This window comes from Liolophura sinensis, chromosome 1 (assembly GCF_032854445.1).
Source record: "Liolophura sinensis isolate JHLJ2023 chromosome 1, CUHK_Ljap_v2, whole genome shotgun sequence".
Taxonomy (NCBI): Eukaryota; Metazoa; Mollusca; class Polyplacophora; order Chitonida; family Chitonidae; genus Liolophura; species Liolophura sinensis.
In genome coordinates this window covers 94,596,780-94,613,567 of record NC_088295.1, presented here as the reverse complement: position 1 = coordinate 94,613,567, position 16,788 = coordinate 94,596,780, and the positions used below count along the sequence as shown (strand labels likewise).

At 43.8% G+C, this 16,788-nt stretch overlaps 1 protein-coding gene across 4 annotated transcripts in view; it reads left to right on the top strand.

Annotated features, from left to right (window-relative positions):
* The window catches only part of LOC135462159 (uncharacterized), a 51,928-nt gene extending 38,905 nt beyond the window's left edge, over positions 1-13,023 (top strand). For all 4 annotated transcript variants that reach the window (XM_064739535.1, XM_064739534.1, XM_064739537.1 and 1 more), the window contains 7 exons: positions 18-1,257; positions 5,812-5,929; positions 6,677-6,830; positions 7,378-11,142; positions 11,619-11,735; positions 11,996-12,172; positions 12,557-13,023. In XM_064739535.1, coding sequence (XP_064595605.1) covers positions 18-1,257; positions 5,812-5,929; positions 6,677-6,830; positions 7,378-11,142; positions 11,619-11,735; positions 11,996-12,172; positions 12,557-13,014 — 6,029 coding nt within the window. In that variant the 3' untranslated portion in view covers positions 13,015-13,023. The remainder of the gene's footprint in view (positions 1-17; positions 1,258-5,811; positions 5,930-6,676; positions 6,831-7,377; positions 11,143-11,618; positions 11,736-11,995; positions 12,173-12,556) is intronic.
* Positions 13,024-16,788: the final 3,765 nt, after the last annotated feature.

Genomic DNA, 16,788 nt, shown 5'->3' with positions numbered 1-16,788 from the left:
TTTATTTCCTGTTTTAGCATCCTGCCCGTGCCGTAATGGTGGTGTGTGTACTTCAGGTTACCCTGACTTTGTCTGTAACTGCAGTGGGACTGATTATGGTGGAGCTGTATGTGAGGTGGGGTCAGTGGATATCCCGGAACAACTCTTCTTCCACTATGGCTATGAGAAAATGACAGTCCAAGTTCACGCCCTGTCTGACAAAACTCTGGTTCTGCTGACAACAACGGCAGACGAGTTAACGCTCCAGCCATCCCAGATAGTTATCCCTCCTTTGTCTGGGGGCAATAACTTCACCCTGGAGGGCTCTAGAATGGGCATGTACACTGTGGACATCAAACTGGCTGGGTCTGGGTACAAGCTGTTTGAGCCTCCCAAACCCATCAGGGTTCTAGTAGGGGATGTATTTGTGAGACTACAACTCAGCCACAAGCAGTTTCCAGTGGGATGTTTCCCTATAGAGTTCAGTATTCCCTCCCAGATTAGCTCTGCAGACAGTACAGATTTAGTGTTCAAGTTCCTCTCTACTTCTCCGTGGTACAAAGTGGATGGCTCAGAGGTTGTCTTCTTCACGCTTGGGGTGCCTATGACTGATACTCTGGTCACCTACCCGGTGTCTCCTCGAGGTGTTGAAATAAACACATCTGATGGAAAGATTCGACTGGGACCCATTAGTTCTCTCCGGGAAATCTCACGGGGAACAACTCCAGTGACCCAGGCTGAGGACAGTGACTGTGAGGTAATACCTCTGTCAAGAGAAGATAAGCTAGACTTTGACAAGGCTGAAAGTGCTCTCCAAACCCTGCTGAGACGTGTGACCAATATCTTACCTGAGGGCTTTGACCTGTCAATCAGCACAAATCCCACCTCCAAATCAAAAACAGACGATTTCCGTGCTAACATCCACAGTGGGAGTGAGGTGAAGATGCTGCAGGTGTGCTCTGGAGCCCCTGTCCTGGACCACAGCCTGTATCACGTGTTCCAGTTTTCTACGAGTGAGCTCAGCCTCTACCTGCTGTCTGAGGAGCTGGTCCTGCCTGCAACTCGCTTCTGTGTAATTGTCGACCTGGTGGAGGATGAAGGCCAGACTGTGATGTTCCTCTTTGATCAGCCCATGTGCCTTCAGGCTACTGGCATGTTTGCCCCCCTCAGCAGCTTATGGGGCCTTAACATGTCTGTCTCAGGACTGGCTTTCTCCGCCTCAGGCCGGCTTAGCTCCCCTTTGGGTCAGAACAGTCCCTGGAAGAAACTTCTCCCTAGGTAAGGCAGAATATTGTATGAACAAGTCCAGGTAGTCTGAGGATAGCTGTCAGGTTCTTGTCATTGCTGTGTAGATTTGTGTGTGGAAAGAACATTTGCTCTCATGCCTTTTGTCAGTGGAGGTTAAGCACACCGACATGGATAAGCTTGTTGTCATGTTGTTCATTTGACTATCTGATGTTGTTTAGCGCCTCCCCTTCAGTCTGAGCGGAGTTAAACACACTGTTATAGATAATCTTGTCATGTTTTCGTGCAACTATCTGATGTTGTTTAGCTCCTCTCATCCAGTGTGGGCGGGAATAAACAAAGCAAACCCTTGTTGTTTGTGTGACTATCTCATGTTTTTGGGCTCCTCACCTTCAGTGGGTGATGTTAAATACACAGCTGCAAAACCTTGTTGTTCATGTTACTATCTGATGTTATGTAGCTCTTCTCCTGTGTGCGTGGGTCTAAACACACAGCTGCAAAACCTTGTTGTTCATGTGACTATCTGATGTTGTTTAGATCCTCTCCTGTGTGGATGGGTCTAAACACACAGTTGCAAACCTTGTTGTTCATGTTACTGTCTGATGTTGTTTAGATCCTCTCCTGTGTGCGTGGGTCTAAACACACAGCTGCAAACCTTGTTGTTCATGTTACTATCTGATGTTATGTAGCTCCTCTCCTGTGTGCGTGGGTCTAAACACACAGCTGCAAAACCTTGTTGTTCATGTTAATATCTGATGTTGTTTAGATCCTCTCCTGTGTGGATGGGTCTAAACACACAGTTGCAAACCTTGTTGTTCATGTTACTATCTGATGTTATGTAGCTCCTCTCCTGTGTGCGTGTGTCTAAACACACAGCTGCAAACCTTGTTGTTCATGTTACTGTCTGATGTTATGTAGCTCCTCTCCTGTGTGCGTGGGTCTAAACACACAGCTGCAAACCTTGTTGTTCATGTTACTATCTGATGTTATGTAGCTCCTCTCCTGTGTGCGTGTGTCTAAACACACAGCTGCAAACCTTGTTGTTCATGTTACTGTCTGATGTTATGTAGCTCCTCTCCTGTGTGCGTGGGTCTAAACACACAGCTGCAAACCTTGTTGTTCATGTTACTGTCTGATGTTATGTAGCTCCTCTCCTGTGTGCGTGGGTCTAAACACACAGTTGCAAACCTTGTTGTTCATGTTACTGTCTGATGTTATGTAGCTCCTCTCCTGTGTGCGTGGGTCTAAACACACAGCTGCAAACCTTGTTGTTCATGTTACTATCTGATGTTGTTTAGATCCTCTCCTGTGTGCGTGTGTCTAAACACACAGCTACAAACCTTGTTGTTCATGTTACTGTCTGATGTTATGTAGCTCCTCTCCTGTGTGAGTGGGTCTAAACACACAGCTGCAAACCTTGTTGTTCATGTTACTATCTGATGTTGTTTAGATCCTCTCCTGTGTGGATAGGTCTAAACACACAGCTGCAAACCTTGTTGTTCATGTTAATATCTGATGTTATGTAGCTCCTCTCCTGTGTGCGTGGGTCTAAACACACAGTTGCAAACCTTGTTGTTCATGTTACTGTCTGATGTTATGTAGCTCCTCTCCTGTGTGCGTGGGTCTAAACACACAGCTGCAAACCTTGTTGTTCATGTTACTATCTGATGTTGTTTAGATCCTCTCCTGTGTGCGTGTGTCTAAACACACAGCTGCAAACCTTGTTGTTCATGTTACTGTCTGATGTTATGTAGTTCCTCTCCTGTGTGGATGGATCTAAACACACAGCTGCAAACCTTGTTGTTCATGTTACTATCTGATGTTATGTAGCTCCTCTCCTGTGTGCGTGGGTCTAAACACACAGTTGCAAACCTTGTTGTTCATGTGAGTATCTGATGTTGTTTAGATCCTCTCCTGTGTGCGTGGGTCTAAACACACAGTTGCAAACCTTGTTGTTCATGTTACTGTCTGATGTTATGTAGCTCCTCTCCTGTGTGCGTGGATCTAAACACACAGCTGCAAACCTTGTTGTTCATGTTACTATCTGATTGTATGTAGCTCCTCTCCTGTGTGCGTGGGTCTAAACACACAGTTGCAAACCTTGTTGTTCATGTGAGTATCTGATGTTGTTTAGATCCTCTCCTGTGTGCGTGGGTCTAAACACACAGTTGCAAACCTTGTTGTTCATGTTACTATCTGATGTTATGTAGCTCCTCTCCTGTGTGCGTGGGTCTAAACACACAGCTGCAAACCTTGTTGTTCATGTTACTATCTGATGTTATGTAGCTCCTCTCCTGTGTGCGTGTGTCTAAACACACAGCTGCAAACCTTGTTGTTCATGTTACTGTCTGATGTTATGTAGCTCCTCTCCTGTGTGGATGGGTCTAAACACACAGCTGCAAACCTTGTTGTTCATGTTAATATCTGATGTTGTTTAGATCCTCTCCTGTGTGCGTGGGTCTAAACACACAGTTGCAAACCTTGTTGTTCATGTTACTATCTGATGTTATGTAGCTCCTCTCCTGTGTGTGTGGATCTAAACACACAGCTGCAAACCTTGTTGTTCATGTTACTGTCTGATGTTATGTAGCTCCTCTCCTGTGTGCGTGGATCTAAACACACAGCTGCAAACCTTGTTGTTCATGTGAGTATCTGATGTTATGTAGCTCCTCTCCTGTGTGCGTGGGTCTAAACACACAGTTGCAAACCTTGTTGTTCATGTGAGTATCTGATGTTGTTTAGATCCTCTCCTGTGTGCGTGGGTCTAAACACACAGCTGCAAACCTTGTTGTTCATGTTACTATCTGATGTTATGTAGCTCCTCTCCTGTGTGCGTGTGTCTAAACACACAGCTGCAAACCTTGTTGTTCATGTTACTGTCTGATGTTATGTAGCTCCTCTCCTGTGTGGATGGGTCTAAACACACAGCTGCAAACCTTGTTGTTCATGTTAATATCTGATGTTGTTTAGATCCTCTCCTGTGTGCGTGGGTCTAAACACACAGTTGCAAACCTTGTTGTTCATGTTACTATCTGATGTTATGTAGCTCCTCTTCTGTGTGTGTGGATCTAAACACACAGCTGCAAACCTTGTTGTTCATGTTACTGTCTGATGTTATGTAGCTCCTCTCCTGTGTGCGTGGATCTAAACACACAGCTGCAAACCTTGTTGTTCATGTGAGTATCTGATGTTATGTAGCTCCTCTCCTGTGTGCGTGGGTCTAAACACACAGTTGCAAACCTTGTTGTTCATGTGAGTATCTGATGTTGTTTAGATCCTCTCCTGTGTGCGTGGGTCTAAACACACAGTTGCAAACCTTGTTGTTCATGTGAGTATCTGATGTTGTTTAGATCCTCTCCTGTGTGGATGGGTCTAAACACACAGCTGCAAACCTTGTTGTTCATGTTACTGTCTGATGTTATGTAGCTCCTCTCCTGTGTGGATGGGTCTAAACACACAGCTGCAAACCTTGTTGTTCATGTTAATATCTGATGTTGTTTAGATCCTCTCCTGTGTGGATAGGTCTGAACACACAGCTGCAAACCTTGTTGTTCATATTACTATCTGATGTTATGTAGCTCCTCTCCTGTGTGCGTGGATCTAAACACACAGCTGCAAACCTTGTTGTTCATGTTACTGTCTGATGTTATGTAGCTCCTCTCCTGTGTGCGTGGATCTAAACACACAGCTGCAAACCTTGTTGTTCATGTGAGTATCTGATGTTATGTAGCTCCTCTCCTGTGTGCGTGGGTCTAAACACACAGTTGCAAACCTTGTTGTTCATGTGAGTATCTGATGTTGTTTAGATCCTCTCCTGTGTGCGTGGATCTAAACACACAGCTGCAAACCTTGTTGTTCATGTTACTGTCTGATGTTATGTAGCTCCTCTCCTGTGTGGATGGGTCTAAACACACAGCTGCAAACCTTGTTGTTCATGTTACTGTCTGATGTTATGTAGCTCCTCTCCTGTGTGGATGGGTCTAAACACACAGCTGCAAACCTTGTTGTTCATGTTAATATCTGATGTTGTTTAGATCCTCTCCTGTGTGGATAGGTCTGAACACACAGCTGCAAACCTTGTTGTTCATATTACTATCTGATGTTATGTAGCTCCTCTCCTGTGTGCGTGGATCTAAACACACAGCTGCAAACCTTGTTGTTCATGTTACTGTCTGATGTTATGTAGCTCCTCTCCTGTGTGCGTGGATCTAAACACACAGCTGCAAACCTTGTTGTTCATGTGAGTATCTGATGTTATGTAGCTCCTCTCCTGTGTGCGTGGGTCTAAACACACAGTTGCAAACCTTGTTGTTCATGTGAGTATCTGATGTTGTTTAGATCCTCTCCTGTGTGCGTGGGTCTAAACACACAGTTGCAAACCTTGTTGTTCATGTGAGTATCTGATGTTGTTTAGCTCTTCACTTTTACAGTGGGTGGGGCTAATACTTAAACACAATATTAAAACCTTGGTGTTCATGTGACTATCTGATGTTGTTGAGCTCTTCACTTCTACAGTGGGTGGGGCTAATACTTAAACACACAATATTAAAACCTTGTTGTTTCATATGACTATCTGATGTTGTTCAGCTCCTCCCCTTCAATGTGGGCGGGGTTACAGGTGACGTCAGAATCAGATGATAGTACAGCCCTACATATCGCATCTGCAGTCCAAGCTTTCTTTTTTGATAAACCTGCTGAATCAAAGGTGAGACATATCTAACAGTAACATATTTACGTTGTATTTACACTCCAGGAGCATCAAAAACTGGTACAGTAGGTGTGCTTTATTCAGGAATGAAACTCTGCATTCATATGTCGTGTTTTGTAATGATTGCCAAGATGAAATGCAGTCATAATCATTCAAATTAGTTCCATTCATTTTATTTGATCACCCAACTTTGTATACTGATGGCAGTAATAGCCTTTTGTCTCCTTGTGTAATAATAGTGCCCCACTGAATATTTGAACTGAGGAAAACTGCAGGGTATTGATTGATGTTGTTATGAGGTTGATTATTCATGTAATGGAATGTTAAACATTTATCTTGTCAGGCCATCATGGGTTTAGTTGCAATTTTACCCCATTAAGTCGTCTTCTGTTATCAAGCCTAACACCAAACCTCCACCTATCTCCTAATGATACACCAATACAATCATGCAATCCTTCTCTGTTGTCTTGAAGTTACATCATTCCAAAATCTGTTTGTACAGTAGTTAGGCCAATCCAAATCTCCTCTGTTTGCACAGTTGTTACACCAATGCAAACCTCCTTTGTTTGTACAGTAGTTACACCAATCCAATCCTCTTTTGTGTTGTAGTTACACCAATCCAAATCTCCTCTGTTTGTACAGTAGTTATATGTACACCAGTCCAAGCCTCTGTTGTCAGGTAGTTACACCAGTCCAAATCTCCTCTGTTTGTACAGTAGTTACACCAGTCTTCTTGTCTTGTAGTTACAAACTCACCTGATACTTGATGAGCGGAGTTTTCTGCTGAGCCTGACTCAGCCGTTTGTGGTACGCCTGCAGATAGAGGCCCATGAGCAAATAAGTACATTGACTGTCAAGAGTGCAGACGTGGACAATTATGTCACAGTTTCTGTTGGAGGTAAGATGTGTCTTATGTTGTTACAGGCTGATAATACACTAAAGGTTGTGTAGTATTCTGTTTAGTGGAAATATCAGTCATGTAAACAGAAAAGGGTTATACAAATGCCATATGATTGCTTAATAATGTAAACATTTTTATATAATCATTTACAGTGCGTATGTCAGGTGTTCCTTAAGGTTCAATATGCCAAATTAACACTCATAATTAGGGTTAGCGCTTGAAGTTTAGTGCAGTTTTCCCCCATCAAGAATATGTTGCTCTTATGATGGCCAGTGATCTTCTGGAAGAAAACACCCACACCTTCTCAGGAAACTGTTAAACCTCTTCACATAACAACCACAGCTTAGCAAATAGGATAAGCATTTGTGAAGTGTTTTCAGGTTACTTCACAGGTACAGTGCTATCATATGCCCTTGTTACCAAATGACCAACAGTATGCGCTTGGGTTTTACGTGTCTCCCAACCAGGGGACTGAAGATACTTTGTAAGAGAACGCTACACACTCTTGCCTGACTGTATTGTACATTGTACTGTCCTGTTTCAGAGTCTGGCTGTTCCAGGAATGCTAATGGGGTGATGGTGAACTTCATGACCAGCACTGAGGAGAAGTTAACAAGCCGCTCAGGTGTGGAGATCTCTGGAGGGAGTCAGGTGTATGTCCGCCTGAACGGTGTGGCAGCACCAGGACCCATGTTCAAATCTGCAGACACCGATCCCTTCCTGAAGCACCTGAAGGCATTCCGCCACACATTGGACACACTGGTTAAGTCAGAATCACAGACCATCGATGAGGTGAGCCAGACAGAGTTCAGCTCCATCCTGGAGACTCTGCTGGGCTTACAACATGATGTGCAGTCTCTGTTAATGTGGGAGGATGTGTCAGAGGTGAGAGAATTTGCAGACAGATTGGTCACCCTAAACACGGCTATGGGCAGTGTTAGACACGGACTGGACACCATCGAGGACCACTTGTACCTCACCCTGCAGCCTGAGCTTCAGGAGAGGCTTGGCTTTGCCACATTTTTCCTCTCCCAGCTGGAGAGTGAGCTGAACAAACTGACCAGCAAGCTTCATGTGGTCACCGTGGAGGGTCTGTCAGCTAAGGTGCTGATAGACCCTCTAGCAGCTGGGCAATCCAGCAGCTGGGGTGCAACCGGCATTATGTCTGTTGACCTCCAGGACTCGACTGTCATATTGAGAGGCAGCCTTGACTACTCTGCCACTGGCCAGTGCTGCCCAGGAGAGAACTTCTGTGATGTGTCAGGAAAAGGCTTGGAGCTGCAGGTCAGTGGGAGCATTCAGAGTCACTCTGTGACCTTGAGCAGCGTGTGGACAAAGAACATGTGGCAGTTTGTGGAGGTGCAGCCTGGTGCAGCTCTTATATATGGCCTGAGCAGGAAGGAGAGAGCTGTGAAGGCTACACTGACAGACAAGGTCGTCCTGAGAGTGTTTGGCATGGATGCCCCAGCCACAGTGAACATGGAGGATGAGAGGTTAGCGATGGACTCTGTGGGCCAGGTGTTTGGTCGGTATCCGGCGAAGGTACAGCTTCGTGGTTCATCCCTGCAAGACGCAGATGACTGGGGACTGTCTGCTTACGTACAGCTGCTACTAGGCGAGGATTCCTTTCCCGAACACCTGAAGAAATCTCTAAATTCTGCTGTACAAAAGAACATTTCTAAAACTGTTGAGCGTCTGGAGACTGCGGAGGAAAACCTGAAGAGATCAGAATTCAAGTTGCAGTTGGAAGCTGAATCACTAAATGCGTCTCAGGCGGCTTATAATGACCTGCTGCAAGAACTTGTGGATACAGAACTTCTAGAAGAACAGGCCACAGCGGAGTTAGCAGAGGCAGATAACAAGATGTATGCATTCCAAGATAAGATAAAGCTGTTGAATGAAGTGTGTAAGCAGACAGAATGTGATGACCAGTGTAGAATCTCTCCTGAGATGAAAGTCTGCAAGGAGGAAGAAGCTACAGATATTCAACTGAAGTATCCATGCCTCGTCTGGGGTGAATGCTTAGCCGTCATTTCCAACTACAAGTGTCATATTGCCAACCTGGTCTGCTACTATGTTCAGAAACAGGTGCTCATCAGGAACGAGGGCTTTGGTTCCGAGGAATTCCTCCAAACATATCTTGAACATGCAGAAGTAGACAGAAGGGTAGCAACGCTAAAATTAGAACGAATGGAATCGGAAATGGCGGCACAGAATGCAAAGGGCATTCTCAAGCGAGCTCAGTCCCGCCATGACCTTGTGAAAGAGGTTATGGAAGCACGGCAGGTTGAAGTAGATGACTTAGTCAATCAGAAACAGTCCACAGCCTACTTGACTGCGTACTCCAACACTCACAGCCAGAATCTGTTCCAGGTCAGGAGCTGTGCCTTTGGGGATCAACTGGATGGCATGCATGCTACGCTGTTTGAGGTACGTTGTAAAATAAACTCGTTGGACACGGGCTGGATATGGTACACTTTCAACAATGATTTTGCCAAAACGGATAACAGTCTTGCTCAGACTGCAGTGCAGGTGTTCAACCGCTTTCATACTCGAGTGAAAACAGCCTTGGAGAGCGGAGTGAGCGTGAGGAGGAAGCGTGAGGCTGCCAGTGTGTTGGACGTCCTAGATCAGATTGCCACCAATAGCTCTCTGGACACAGTTGTGGGCAATCCGGGAGAGCAACAGTGGAATGATACCTGCTCACTGTATAAAGTCATCTTCAATTTCCTTCTTGCGTCCATGCAGAGCTTGCAGCGCATTGTGAAGGCATATGTAAATGAGGTGATATTAGCCAATGAGAGGATTGCCAGTGGCATTGTAAACCTGCAGTTAAACAACTCACTGAGCCTGCAGGATGGTGACATCAGTGAGTCTGCCCTAAGCTCTTACGGTGTGAGTCAAGAGGAGCTGGTCAGGCTGCTGGCCTCCATCAACCCGCAGCAAGACCCGCTGATTGGTCACCTTATCAACACCTCCAAGATTCTTACGGACATGAACAAAGGTGTGGTGTCTGCAATCTCTCACTATGACATCCTCATACTCTGGCTGAGACAGATGGACAATCTGACGGCACTGTACGAGTTCACAGATTGCTCACGCTACCAAGACTGCGTCAAGTGGGCCTTTGACTGGTACGCGGACAGACTGGATGAGCTTGGCCCAGACGTTGTCACATCTGCTAACCAGAGCTTGACGGAAGCAGCAAAGCTCTTCATTCTACTCATCCACAGCCAGGCCTCCAGCATGGAAGAAATGAACAAGGTGGCACGGGACATTTCACAGCTTCTCACTAACGTTTCCTTAGATGACATCCTCTGCGGGTCCAAGTCAACATTTGCTGACCATGATGTAAGGAACATCAGTGCTGTGGTGGGACAGAACGTCACCCTGGCATGTGAAGCAGAAGGCACTCCGACCCCTGTGATAACCTGGTGGAGGATAGGCTCCCCTGGCCCCCTACAAAACAAGTCCTCCAGTCAATATCTCCACCTGACAAGGGTCACTACAGCCCAAGCAGGCGAGTACTACTGTCTGGCTGAAAACTATATTGGCTCTACGGTCTCCCCAAGTATCATGCTTCATGTGGGGTATCCTCCCGAGGTAACCTCGCGCTTCCCTGCGGACATTGACCTCTTGGTGGGTGACTCTTTGACCTTGACCTGTGAGTCATCTGGAATACCCGAACCCAAGATCAGCTGGCTCACTTCTTCTCCAGAAACAATAAACATGGTTAACTCGACTTACCATCAACGTTCCCTGATGGTTAGCCACAGTGGGCTGCACAAGTGCCAGGCTGAGAATCTGTATGGTCATGATGAATCTAACGAACTGTACATTCGTGTGAGACAGGCCACGGCCATCTGCCCAAGCACCACCCTCAAGGTGGGCTACATCGCACAGGCGTCCAAGTCACCTGTGAGCGATACAGGTGTGGTTGTGGATGTCCCATCACTGGAGGATTATTTCTCTGCAGCCATGGTTCTTATCATCCAGAACATGGAGGGGATGATCAACATCCGTGACCTGAACATCAGGGAAGTGGACCACTCCATCGAGTTCTCTGTCGGCATGAGCACGTGTGAGAACGAGCAGAAGTGTAAGCGGTCAGCCTGCGAGAAGCAGTACATTTTGTACACCCTGAAGGTGCAGGCAGCCATTGATGCTCTGGCACTGGCTGTCTACAATGACACTTACCTGTTCACCAAGGACAGACAGGCCTACTACCTGAACTCGGCACTGTTGGAGGTTCAGCCTATGGACAGGGGCTGCCCATCTGGACACGAACTCGTCACAGCCTATGTTTGTGGTAGGTAGTCCTGCAGTCCCCGAGGTAGAAACAATGTTGATGACATGACTGAAGTAGTATTATAAAATTATGACCTTATTGCAATATTTTTATTAAGGCTGAATCATGAAGTGTATTTTCAGCATGCCAAAAAAAAAATTCCTTCTAGTATTCTATGAGTGTCTTCTGAAAAACGGCTAGTTGTAGTTTGGATGAAAATGTCAGACATTGTGTTTAATATCTTGTAAAGATTTATCTATATATCGGGACACCAATGGCCCAAGCTGACACAGCTATTGACAATAGCTCTCAGAGACACAAAAAAACATTAATTATTGTTGGAATATGGACAAAATGTTGTTTGTTAGAGTTTGAATTTTACTGTGAAATGTTTTACTAAGTTAGTGATATGTCTAGAAGTATTTGACAAGCACCCGACAGTTTTGCCTTTTGGAAGTGTTCATGTACATAGCTAATACATTTGTTGGTCGTTCCAGCATCGGCTGATGCAGTTGTGCACGTGCTCCCCCCGGAAAACCTGCGCAGCCTGCACCAGAACAATCAGCAACAGATTCTTTGGGACATGAATCAGCGTCACCAGCCCTTCATACAAGGTCAGTTTTCTCTGCCATCCAAACGTCCATTATCCTAGGTCATTGCTTTCTTTCATCCAAGGTCATTTCTTCCTTTACTCCAAGATTTTTCTCTGCCATCCAAAGTCAGTTCTCTTTAACGTTCCCTGATAGTTAGTATTTTGCTCAAGTTTTGCATTCATGTGTATCCTACAGACAAGCATTATGGAAATCTTACATTTGGTCCCGGTTAGATCCTCAAGACATTTGTGATAAATTCCTGCCTTCACTGTCTCCACCAGGTTACGAGGTTGTGCTGCAGGACAATGGGAATACAGTGATCAACGAGACCGTGAATACCACTCGTCTGCTGGTGAGCGAGGACCTGGCTCACAACCGCTACCAAGTGATGGTGAGGGCATTCACTCGCTCCTACTACAGTGACTGGGTGGAGAAGCCAGTCACATTAGCCAGTGCAGGTAACACTTCATGCTCTCATCCATTAAAAAACAATGGTTCAACCAACCAATCAAATCATTCAGTCAACCACTGGGCCTTTACATCTGCTGTTTGCTACATGTGCAATGTACGTCAACCCTAGCTAAACTGAGAAGGATCTTTAGGGATCCGCCAGTAGGAGAAATTCCATCTGAGTTTGATGCAAAAAGATTCTCTTTTCTGTAAATAGACGTTCTCACTTGACAGGATACCTTAATTGATTTATAAGCCAAAGTACCTGGTGAGAAAAAGGTAATGGTATTAAATTTGGACATGATGAAGTTTTGTAGAGCCTACCACTATCACTTTCATTTGTTTGCTGTTAAATTGATATTGTTTGATGTGCACATGTTGCTGTGTGGCAGTGATGAGCGAGTCATCCTATGATTGGGTTGTTGGCTTGGTGGTTACCCTGCTGCTGGTTGTCCTTCTCCTCATGTACCTGGCTTACCGCCTCAAGAAGTCGCACATTGGGCCGAGTCGTGAAGCTTCAGCTGTGACGCTCACCTCCAGCACATCGGGTACCCACTTCAGCTTAGAGCTGGCTCCGTCTAAGATGAAGCACTTCGTCATCCCTCACGGGGTGAGAGGCAGTACCGGGGTGCTGTCCAGTGATGGCTCTTTACCTTCCACTAACACGTCTTTCCTCGCAGCCAGCGAGAGCGCATCAAGGGAGTGCATCCAGGCAGGCGAAATACCGTACTACTGGGAGGACCCTGCTGATGATTTGCCCGAGGCTGTTAGAGATGACGGACCCTGGGACTTGAAGCCGGAGGACATCACCGTGGGAAGAAAAAGTGTTGACCTCTCCTCCCCACGCTGAGTTCAGCCTGTGGTGTAACTGCTCAAGAGTTGTCATGACTCTATGTGGTGACTGGCTGTGACGGTCAGGATCTGTGCTGACGGCACACGGAGACTAAGCTCAGCCGTTTACAGATCCGATAGTCAGTTTTTCACCTGTCAGTTATCAGAATGTGATGTCACAAATATCGGTGTTTGAATATAACCACATTTGCTCTGAAAGTTTCTGTAATGATTACATGTATCAACAAAGATTACTTTTCCTTGGATTACAAAGGACTTTTTAACTCTGCAACAGTTGAATAAAGATTTGAAAAACAGTCTTGGTGAAACTAGTTGCATGAAGCTACAACAAATCACAAATCAGTTGAGTTCAAGAAGTTTTTTGTTGTTTTTTTTTTTTTCATTTGTTTATTCTGTATGCTACAGTGAACACTTGCGCCTGGCACAAATCATGGTAATAATAAATGTTAAGCTTTTTTCATTTTAAAGTTAACAAGCATAAAGAGTATATCAAAACCAGCTAGACTGAGTGGTAGATGTGAAGTGCTCAAATATAAATTTGCACTTGACATCTCTGTTTTCTAGTTTTCTTTTTGGCACCCAGATGTAGACAAGAGTTTCTCAAGTTATCGGACAGACAACTGGAAATTATGCATTTAGAGACTTTTCTGCATTCCTTTTAGAATTTCTTAAATCATTAAAGTGCATTCTGATGTTTGAATTGAATGGTGGGCTTTATGAACTATATAACCGGTGGTAAGGAACCAAGGTGTGAAAACAAATATTTCACTCTAATTGCTTAGTGTTGGAATAGCTCTTCTTTATCTTGAGTAACAAAATTAGTTAAATAATTGTTCACAAAGATTTCTCGTGTAGGTGAATATACAACGATGTGGCAATGCCCTGAAGTCCACCTTAGAATTGAAACATTTGAATGCATTTATTCTCAAAACATATAAATATATTTGTACACACCGTAGTCACTGTCGTTGTTCATTTTATTGGAGTCTTTTACGCTATACTAAAAAATATTTCACTTATGCAACATTTTTGTATAGTTTGCTGGCAGAGTTTCCATTCAGACTAAAGACAGTAAGCCATGGTCCATGTTCAGCAAGTCACGTGGTGGATGTGACAGGTCACCCAAAGCCTCATCATTGCACACGGGCCTGAAGTCCAGACATTGTTTGTATGAACACAAAATGTTTTTGTGACTCAACCTTGTCTGAAAGAGGTTTGGAGTGAGAATGCACACTTTTCACCCGAAAATCGTGTCTGTATGAGCCAAACTCCTGGTTGTGTTTGGATGAATGTTTAGTATCGACCTCAGAATTAAAGGACAAAGTTTTACCATGATCTTTCAGACTGGTGTGAATTGTTAGTGGTTAATTAAGTTTTTCGCATTTGTGTTTCTTTTGCTGATTTGCATAAAACACCTTTGTTTTATCGACACTACGTGCACGAGTGTAATGAAGAGGAAATTGTGTGATTAGACGGCAAAACCATGCAGTCCACACCATCCATTTGTTTGAGGCAGACTGCTTTCTCAAAATTATCACACAAAAAAGTCAGTTATATAGGCGGGGAGAATCTATAATCTTGACCTTTGCAAGACACAAGACAAAACTCACAGCCAAATTGTTAGGAAGATCAGACTGCGCAATCTCACTGGTCAAATGCTGATCAACTGTGTGGCAATTCTCTACCAAGCACAGGCACGATAACTTCAGTGGTCAATTGCTGATCAACTGTGTGGCAATTCTCTATCAAGCACAGGCCCGATCACTTCAGAATAAATAACCCTTTATAATCATTCGCTTGGCAAAAATTTGTACGAACATTTATTTGATTTTTAAAAGAAAAAAATGTAAATCATATCATATATAGCACATAAGTAGATGTCACATGACAAAACAAATGGAGTTTTATAAAGTCTGCCAAGGTACAAACATATACAACACACAATAAAATATCCAATACTGCATCTGCACCGACATTTGTAATGATCTACTGCAATATACAGCTCTCTGAAACAACACAAAATATATATTATTATGGTATAATACACGTGGCCACGGCTCTAGAAACGGCTAAAGGAACCTACTTCATATAAATAAGAGCTTCTACAGTGTAGACGACTGGCAAGACTACTGGGTCAACAGATCCACATTTACACAAGACATCTTGCGCTACAGATCAAAACAAAATGCATCATAGCACACATTTAAGTGAGCCTAAAACAGCAGTGGCAGGAGATGTCATGCCAATTATAAAGCAACACGTCACAAGATGAGGGAAGCCCGAGCTTGCATAGGCCTGCAGTTTGTATGTACTTTAAACTCATCACACAACGACATCCTGACTAGAGAAAATGGTAAGTCATGTACAGAGAAGTCAAATATCAATGAAGACAATTCTGCAGTGGTTTGTTTTGAATAGTTAAAATGCAAGAATCACACACAAAAAGTTTTAAATGTTTGTACACATTGCTCATCTGGCAGAAAAATGTATTCTGACAGTCTCCCGCCAACAACAGAACGTGTAGGTGCTAAAGTTCATAGAAGTAGACGCTGCTGGTTAAAATCTTGGCAAAAAGATAGATTAGCATAATAACTAGTAAGTAAAAACTTGCCAAGACGTTAAATTTTAAATACACTATATATACATGTATATATACAGACATGCAAGATGGCTTAAAATTTTTGTTCATTTTAAGAGAAATAAAATGAGATTATGCACTAGAGTGTACATGGTGAGTGTACAGGTGCGAGTGATACACATGGTTAAGGTAAGCTGCTAATTACAAACCTCACCTGATACATTCATATTATGATTCTTCGTAGCTTAAAAGTCAATGCTAGCATAAGATGATGTCCACTTACCTGACAGAAATTGCTGAGATTAATTTTTTTTTAATTCATTCTGAGAAAATGTATACTTGGTGACAGAATGTAACTAATTTTCATGAGTGTGACAACTCATCTGAGCAGCAGTGATTTTCACAAGGTGACGGTTTGCCACGAGTCCGCAACAACACAGTGGACAAGTAAGCAGTAATACTGAAGCTACAAAGATACTACACTTTACTTCAGCAGACACCACCAGAAATTCACACACAATCACACAGAAATGCAGAAAAAGTTGAGAGCTCACTCCACACATGGACAGCTCTCTTCCACCGATGAATGGAACAGGGGGAATAACTCAGCGTTGCTTTAAGAATTCCTACCAGATAACAGAGCCACATATACAGCTGGAAACAACGCACACTAATATGAGTTATGGTACACGAGACAAAAAGACTGAATACCATGTGTGTTACAAAGTGTACTATATACAGAGGCAATGTCGATGTCATGCAGAATGTAATATGTCGCATTAACAACCTTAGATTACAAATACACGCACAGTTATAATATTGCACTGTTTCATTTCTTCAAAAAGGTTTGCTCCTCAATTTTCACAACATATAAATGAATAGCATTCTCAACAGACCTGGCACACATATCATACTTCTGATATCAGAGGTTCTGGACAAGGACGTGCTCCTAACACATGATCCGAGACAACCATTTTGTAAGTATAGGATTAGCTTTTTTCTTTTGTGTACAATTCAATGGTGACTATACAGTAAAAGTTATAGTTCCATCTTCAGTCGATTTTGATGTTTAGTGCACTTGACAATAGAACTCAACATATCAATGTCACTGAATTACATTTGAACCTTTTCTTCCCACAAACCCGCTGAATGGTTAATGGCTCTCGGTATAACCGCAATATGGTTATTCATGAA